Below are 8,271 nucleotides of genomic sequence, written 5' to 3'. Positions count from 1 at the left end.
GGGGGGGGGGGAGAACAGGGTCAGAGCACACTGATACGGTCCTAATGTACACCACATCTCCACTTCCTTTGTTTCACCCTGCAGCTCGGGCTGGAAACCTGAAAGTGTTTCTATCCTGCTTCTGTTACAAATCTGCGGGGACCAATCACAAACTGGCTTATCTACCTGGCGCGCTATTAGTGGGTTTAACACGATGATGATAGAGAGGCGACGGCAAGCAGCTTCTTGTTTACATTCAACATAGCGCCGATCGGAGCGCAGCAACCCGTTGATGCCGCTGTCGCTGCGGTTTTAAAAGATTTCAAAGGCAACGGAACAGAAACCTGCCCTGGAACTATTCCTACGAAAGAAGGATGTTTGCCTTACTACCGACCAGCTTTGGTAAAAGCCTGATTTACCAGCAAGCCCCACTGGTGGCCACAGGAATGGAGCTGGATACTGCATCCAGCCACCAGGGGGCGTTCAGGATGTTTTGGCTTCACTTACAGTCTAAGCATAAGGCCCTGACCCTAACACAGCAACACTAGTACTTTGTAGTGTGTATGAATGCCATTAGTGTGACATGTGCTAATGATAAACAGAGGGGTAAATAATGCAATTAATGACGGATTAACTCCATTTGGCTGCTTCAGTTCCAGGGTCCTGGCACTGTGCATGCTGAGCTTTAGCAGAAATAGTGTGTGTGTGTGTGTGTGTGTGTGTGTGTGTGTGTGTGTGTGTGTGTGTGTGTGTGTGGGTGTGGTGTGTGTGGTGTGTGTTTGTGTGTGTGGTGTGGGTGTTCCTGCTCACCCGGGCAATGTCGACACCCATCTGCTCCTGGCTCCTGAGCGCGAGTACTCTTCTGCGATGTGATTGGCTGCCTCCTCGGTCAGCACGGGTGTCACAGCCTTGGCGATGTGGATGTACTTCCTCATGAACTCCTTACTCACGATCTTATCCCTGAAAGAAAGAGGGGAACACAGTTTTTACCCGTCCGTTCCCCCCCATGTGTTTCTAGTCCCTGCCGAGGCAGACGCTGCGTGCGTACTTCTTCCTCCGGCTTCCGTGCAGCATGTTGTTGTGTTTCTCGTAGATGTGCATCTCCTCGCGCTCCTCGGCTATCACGTCGGGGTCTTCTGTGGCCAGGACGTCTACGGTGCCGCCCATAGGCATGGCTAGGAACAAACCAGGAAATACACTGCTTTAGATCTTCTACTTTTACTATAGGGCTTCATCTGGTTTTAATGTGCCTGTGTGTCTCTGTCAAATAAATCAATTTCCGGAAAAACACAATATTTTATACCTAAATATTTTCTGTTTAAACGGTATAGCTTGCATTATATCGTTTTCTGACCGGAGGCAGAATATCCATGTTATGTACTTCTTTACAAATTAAATAAATGTCAGACTGACTCATATTTGACATTGTTCTTAGAGAAAAAAAAAAAAAAAACACATTTAGTTTTTATTAACGTCCCATGATATATTGTCTCTGGAAGTGTATTAGTCAGCTTTTGTTTTGCTAAAATGGAAGGAGAAGAATAAATATCGCAATATTCAATACTATTGAATCTCAATACTTCTAGAATCACAATACAAATCTGATTGTATGTGTAATGTATTAGGAAAGAATCATTATGAAAGCTATTGAGTTTGCTGTCACAGCAGAGCGAGGAAACTAGAAACTATTCACATTTAAGGAGCTGAAGTCACAGAAGATTGACCTCTTTTAATAAAAAAAATACAAAAAATAAAAAATTACTTGATTATCAAAGTAGTTGGTGGTTTCATTTTGTGATTGAGAACTTATCATTTGCAGCTAAAACAAATTCTGAGGTCTCAGAGAACCAGTACCTGCTCCCTCCTGCTCGCGGGGGTCTCGGTAGCGGTGCATCCGCAGCACGTGATCGGCGATCTCGCGGTCGTGCTCGGCGTCCATCTGATCCAGCACGATGAACAGGAGGTCGAAGCGGGACAGCAAGGAGTCCTGGAGGCCGATGTTCTCCATGGGGGTTTTATACTGGTCGTACTGCAAAAAGACAGACAGCAGGGTTAACAAGAGAAAAACAACCTGCCGGTTTTAGGGCGGGGGGGGAGCGTCAATCAAACAGCCCTGTTGTGCTGCACGGCTTTCTACGTCACTAGAGACGATGTGGCTAACCGTAGCATGCTAGCTCATTCTCAATGGCAAAACACTGCTCCAATAGCAACTAGTTGACCATAATCTCCAAAAGAACTACTTCCTGTCCCTGTTCTACTTCCTGTCCCTGTTGTGCAGGTATTCCACAAGTGGCCCTGGTCTAGAAGAAGTCTCTCAGCTGATCCTGCCTTGGACTGACCAAAGCTGGAGAAAGAGTTATCTAGCTGATGGGATCTCACCGAGCTACTGAGCATGTGCAGCTCCCAACAAAGATAGGACAGAAGTGAGATGTCTCACTCTGGAGCTAAAACTAGTGAGATGTCTCACTCTGGAGCTAAAACAGAGACCCAAACACACAGGGTGAAAACAGGATCTGCAGCAATGTGCAGTACAACAAAAATATGGTGTTTTTTGAAAATGAAACCATGACAACCTATTCTGGTACAACCTCAAAATACAATTATGAGCCTGAAAATGAGCAGAATATGGGACCTTTAATCATGAGAGACATTACATCTGCTCACTGAGACCTCGCTCTGCAGTGTGTCTCCAACTTTAACGGCGGCTGGTTTGACTACGGCGAAGCGAGTGATGGTAGTGTAGAACGGCCGTTGATTATTATCAAATCTTCAAGTAAAACCCATTAACTAGACCAGGTCCTAAATGAGATTAACTAGACCCGGTCCTCACCCTGCCGTAGACGGGGTTGGCAGCCGCCAGCACAGAGCAGCGGGCGTTGAGCCGGGCGTGGATGCCAGCCTTGGCGATGGTGACGCGGCCCTGCTCCATCACCTCGTGGATGGCCGTGCGGTCCATGTCGGACATTTTGTCGAACTCGTCGATGCACACCACGCCGCGGTCGGCCAGCACCATGGCCCCCGCCTCCAGACGCCGCTCGCCTTTGGGGGGGAAGAAAACAAATTGCCACGTGAGCGGTGATAAACAGCAGAAATGTTTGTGTGTGCGGATGTTTCCATGCATGCCGTACCGGTCTCCTGGTCGGTGGTGACTGCAGCGGTCAGACCCACGCCGGAGGAGCCTCGGCCGGTGGTGGCGATGGCCCGCGGCGCTGTGTGGAGCACGTAGCGCAGCAGCTGGGACTTTGCCACCGATGGATCACCTGGGAAACAAATTGGCTGGCGTTAACCTCTATCAGAGCTGCAAAGACTGATGAATTTATTTTTTTAATTAAGCTATTTTAAATAATCGATTAATCATTTGTTTTGGAAAAAAGTTACAGGGTAACTGCCATTTTTGAAACCTAGAACCTTTTTCCCTATGTGTTTGTGTCAAAATGACTGATGGGAACAACAATCTTTGACATTGGTCCAGTTAAGCGAGATCTCTACAGTCAGTGGCGGCAAAACAAGCTCCAATGTAAGTTAAAAGGACAATTGTCCAGTTTGTATTTACCTTCACTAAAGTGCTTGTTTTGCTACTGACAGGCTCAGATTAATAATCAAAGTGTGTGACGACATAATGGAAAGGATCCCGTCAGAGTCCTTTTTAAAACCTCTTTGAGACCTTTCTGTTAAACCAGAAACAGCTCTGAGGTTGCTAGCGCTAAACTCACCAGACTCCATTTAAAAAAAAAAACTACTATAAGTGTAGAGCCAACATATTCTCACATATGAATCAGTAAACTGTGTTTTTCCAAACAAAACTAGAGTTGTGATGGTTAGAAGAAAGGAAAGAAACCCCAAAACGTCTTTTCATAGCTTCATTTTGTTTGTTGACTTTGAATGAAGTGTATTTAGAAACTACGACAGACAGCCCGTTAGTACCGGATGGAATAAAGCTCAGTTAAATTAGCAGTAAAAGAAGGCCGTACCGATGAGCAGGATGTTGATGTCTCCTCTGATGCGCGAGCCGTTATCCAGAACCTTCTCGGCGCCGCCCAGCAACATGCACAGGATGGCCTTCTTTATGTACTCATGGCCGTGGATGCTGGGAGCCAGGGAGCGGGACAGCTGATCAAACACATCCTGGGTGAAAACAGTAAAAAGGGACAATTCATTTTCTCTTTTGATTGAAAGTGAGATCATTTCCAGCCGCCTGAGCAGCTGAGAGCGACCGGGCACAAACACAGAGCCCTTACCATGGAGCGAGTCTGGCTGAAGTTCCTGATTTTGGCTATATCGTCCGCTGAGAAGTTGGGGGACACTTCCTTACTCATCTGCTTGACGTGGCAAGCTATCATGATGGTCCTGCGAAGAAGAAGGGTGGACATTTATTAATAAAGAAGGAAGGTGAAGTCAGCCGCTTCAGTACACTATTGGTGCTTCTCTCGGCGCTTACATTGCCTCCTCCACTAGCCTCCCTTCCACATTTAAAATGTACATTTGAGTTAGGGATGTCCTGATCAGCTTGAAGATGTAATGGGCATTTTTAAGTGATCAGGGATCTGCAGTGACCACCTTACTCCGATCATGCACGTCAGTGAATTGGAAACCATTGTGATATGAGAGTTCTACAACTTCGTTAAATGTATTAAGCTGAAGACAGCTTTTAGTTACTTTGTTTAGTTATTTTTGTAACTATTTTTGTAACTGCTCTATTATCTATGCAAATAAAAGTATGGGACCAGGACTCAGAATTGGCAGATATCCAATATTTTAAAAATGGATCGGGGACCAAAAAAGCTGATCTGGACATCCTGAGTCGTCATTTTAATAAATATCTTTACTTCTTATCCTTAGCTACATAAGCCTTTTTCTGTTGTTGGGGGGGGCAGTAGTTCAGTCCGAAGGGAGTCGGGTTGGAATCGGAGGGTTGCAGGTTCAAGTCCCTGTACGGACCAAAGTATGTTGGTGGACTGGTAGCTGGAGAGGAGCCACGTCACCTCCTGGGCACTGCCAAGGTGCTGTTGAGCAAGGCACCGAACCCTCCCACCAACTGCTCAGGGCGCTGATCCAGCACTGGCAGCCCCCCCACTGACATCTCTCCATTTGTGCGTAATAGGTCCTGAGCGTGCGTGCGTGCGTGCGTGCGTGTGTGAATTTCAAGCTTTTGTGTAGTGATTCTAACAAAAACAGAGTGTAAATTTTAATTTACCCAATTTATAAACAGTAAAAATTGTTATTAAAAATGAGGTTGCTGCCTCAGTCTGCTGTCTGTCTTTATGCTTGTGCAGTATGTAGCTGCTGGGCCAGGTTAGTTTTACTGCCTGTTTGTCTGCTTCAATTGTTAACTTTTTTTAAAGTGATTTCTAAAAGCCTAACCAGGGACAAGGACGCAAAGTCCAATCGATCCTACTTCAGATATGTATTCTCGCTGACAAATAAACTGGTAAAATAATTCAGCTGTTTTCCAGTTGTTTAGTAAATCAGAGCCTGATGTGTGCTGACCAGAAGGTAAAATATTTCTAAGGTAGTACATTCTCGGAGTAAGACAAAAGGTTTGAGAGTTCATCCCGTCGGACCTGAATGTGCCGGAGGTGAAGCCTCCCTTCTTGCCGGGCAGGCAGCGGTACGTGCCGATGACCTGCACCCGGTCCCCCGGTTTGACCACGTCCACCAGGTCGTTGTCCAGGATGATGTCCACCGAGCGGGGCAGCTGGCCGGCGGGCGCCTTCTCCGGCATCTCCTGCACCGTGATGGTCTGGTGGTCCTTGTAGACGGAGAGACCGAACTCCGTCTCCAGGGGGTTGTTCTCCTCGTCCTGGAGAGACAGGCACAAACAGTAGGAGTAAAGGGATATGTTGTGGATTTTCTTAGGCCGGTTTATCGAATTAAGGAATCCTAATGGAGACCGGATGGTGCAATGACGAGATCTTTAGTCATTAGAAAGACCCTGAGTATATTCTGCAGAAAATGACTGCCCTTCCTTCAGCATGCAGCCCGTTTATCCTCAGCCACAAAACAGATCCACACTTCTCGGGAACAAGCAACATTCCCATCACAGTAGTAATGGAGCTGATTTTAATGTCATTCTCTAAACTTCCCAGACTCTTCTAGCTGTTTTATTGGTTGCCTTTACCCATTTAGTCACTGTATCCACATTACTGATGAGTATTCATCAAAACTCTGTTTTCTGAAAGCACCAATGGTTTTATATCAGTTAGCCTAATAGCTGGTTTGATTTGCATTGAGAGATGATCTTATGGAAAGTTCCCCATGCTTTGTATGTATGAATAAGTGTATGTATACAACAAAGTTTTTCCATGAGCCACATGAACAGAACATGGGACAATAGAGTCCAGGTTGAATGATACCATGGCTAGCCTTTGAAAACGCAACTTGGTAATGCAAAGTTAGAACTAGCAGGTTAAAAAAACAACAACTGTATAGCCTGTGTGTCATTTACCATGCTAGTCTCGTTTTGTTTGAAAATACTTTGAACATCAAGAGGTAGTAACGTCCCCCAACATCGCTTTGAGCTCCTCTAAGAAGCTGAAATGGCTAAATGAACGCTGGGGGCTGCTGCGAGCGGGGTTACCTTGGTGGGGTAGATGGCGCTGGAGGGGAAGGCATCCAGCGACGTCATGTCGGTGTACTTCCTCTCCATTGTTTTCTTGGTGGCCGGGCAGTAGTGGACGCTGCGCACTACTTTAGGACGCACAAGAGAACCTGGAGAAGAATGAAAGTGTGTAATCAGGGGGTTTACCTCCATAGATAAAGTTTAATGCCCCCCCCAAGAGGTTTTTAGCGCCACAATGTCCCATTTGCAGCCTCCCGCTGTAAACCTGTAACTTAACTAAGATAAAGACTATGATGTGAGACTTTTCAATCAATCCGGGGTCACATGCATGCCGAGCCGTAGCGGTGGTTCCTTACACTACAAAAAAAACGTACTGCATTATATTACATTACATTTTTAGATTTAGAATTCTGACTTGCCACCAGGATTTTGTGTTTACCTTGGCATAAAGTTTTCACCATAAATTGGTGCCTAAAAATGTATCAGAATACAGGGAATGGAAGTTGGATGCCCCAGCCCCCCACTGAAAATGTGTCCCACCACAAGGACCATTCAGAGCCAGAAAAAATAATGAATGTAATTATATACATGTTATTACCTGGAAAGGGAAAACAAAGATTAGTTCAACTGTAAAAGCAGTCAAAGTAGAGCCCCAGGACGGGGCAGGTAAACACAGACTCACACTTGGTGATGATGCCCTCCACACACACCATGCTGCCCAGCAGGCGGGAGGTCAGGGTGCGGGGGGTGACGTGCTTGGTGCCGAAGCTGCCCTCCAGGGCGATGAAGAACTCCTCGTACTGCTTGGCGTAGGTGGCGTCCACTGAGGCCACCAGGTCCTTCAGGGCCCGCTGGAACGCCAGCAGCTCCTCGAACGCATTGCTCATCAGTCTGCCAGAGGCAAGCAGAGGGGGGTTCAGCAGGAGAACGACCTACCAGCCAAATGGTGGGTGGCTGGTAGAGTTACCCCCTCAGCAGGGGGGGTGAAACAACGGTAAGCTTTTGAAAGGCTCGAGGTAAAATGTCAACATTCATTTAATCTGATCACTAATGGTCTGGCTGTGCAATTACCATTTTCTACTTCTAATCGTAGTTTTGGCTCCAACAAATCACAAAAACTACCAGAGTCTAAGTTTTGCACATAATCTCTTATTTCACCCCCGCCCCTCAACTAAGCGAAGGTTAAACTCACTTAGCCAACATTTGAATATATTTTTAGACTGTTTTGCAGCAAAGGTTAGTACTAGGTACTATTATTTATTTATCTATCCATCACTCTCTATTTCAGAGCTGTTCATATTGTAATACATAAATAATATTTATTCCAGCACCCTTTGCATTGTGCTCCATTAATCATTCTCACGATGCATCACCTCCTCTTCGCATGGTTTTCCTCAACGAATTCAAGCAGCCAGACATAAGGTATATAAACTTCTTATTGCATCTGCTGTTAAAGAAGACTCCTAATGTTGCGAAACACTGCAGAAGAATAAATATAAAATGATTTGAAAAATAGCAGCGACCGGAATATCATCAGCAGGCAATAATCGATTATGGCCTGTCACTGCATCGATGCCCAATCGTCCATGTCCATTGATTTAATGATTCATTTCAACAGGCCTAGTAGTGCTGAGCCTGGTGGTACGCACCCCCCCCCCAGTGAGCTACCATTTAAACACATTTAATTATGTGGCCAACTGATCCTAGTTCAGCTCATAGATGTAGATTTTTTT

General features: G+C 45.9%; 1 protein-coding gene across 1 annotated transcript in view; it reads right to left on the bottom strand.

Moving 5' to 3' along the window:
- mcm3 (minichromosome maintenance complex component 3) overlaps positions 1-8,271 on the bottom strand; it is a 12,204-nt gene that overhangs the window by 2,851 nt on the left and 1,082 nt on the right. Inside the window, 11 exon segments of the mRNA XM_032542541.1 lie at positions 790-827; positions 830-939; positions 1,028-1,154; positions 1,834-2,008; positions 2,810-3,018; positions 3,108-3,239; positions 3,951-4,104; positions 4,218-4,326; positions 5,541-5,779; positions 6,557-6,687; positions 7,221-7,429. Of these exon segments, the coding sequence (XP_032398432.1) occupies positions 790-827; positions 830-939; positions 1,028-1,154; positions 1,834-2,008; positions 2,810-3,018; positions 3,108-3,239; positions 3,951-4,104; positions 4,218-4,326; positions 5,541-5,779; positions 6,557-6,687; positions 7,221-7,429 (1,633 nt within the window).

Source organism: Etheostoma spectabile, chromosome 18 (genome assembly GCF_008692095.1).
Source record: "Etheostoma spectabile isolate EspeVRDwgs_2016 chromosome 18, UIUC_Espe_1.0, whole genome shotgun sequence".
NCBI lineage: Eukaryota > Metazoa > Chordata > Actinopteri > Perciformes > Percidae > Etheostoma > Etheostoma spectabile.
The sequence above is the reverse complement of the archived record's forward strand: the minus strand, read 5'-3'. Positions and strand labels throughout refer to the sequence as shown.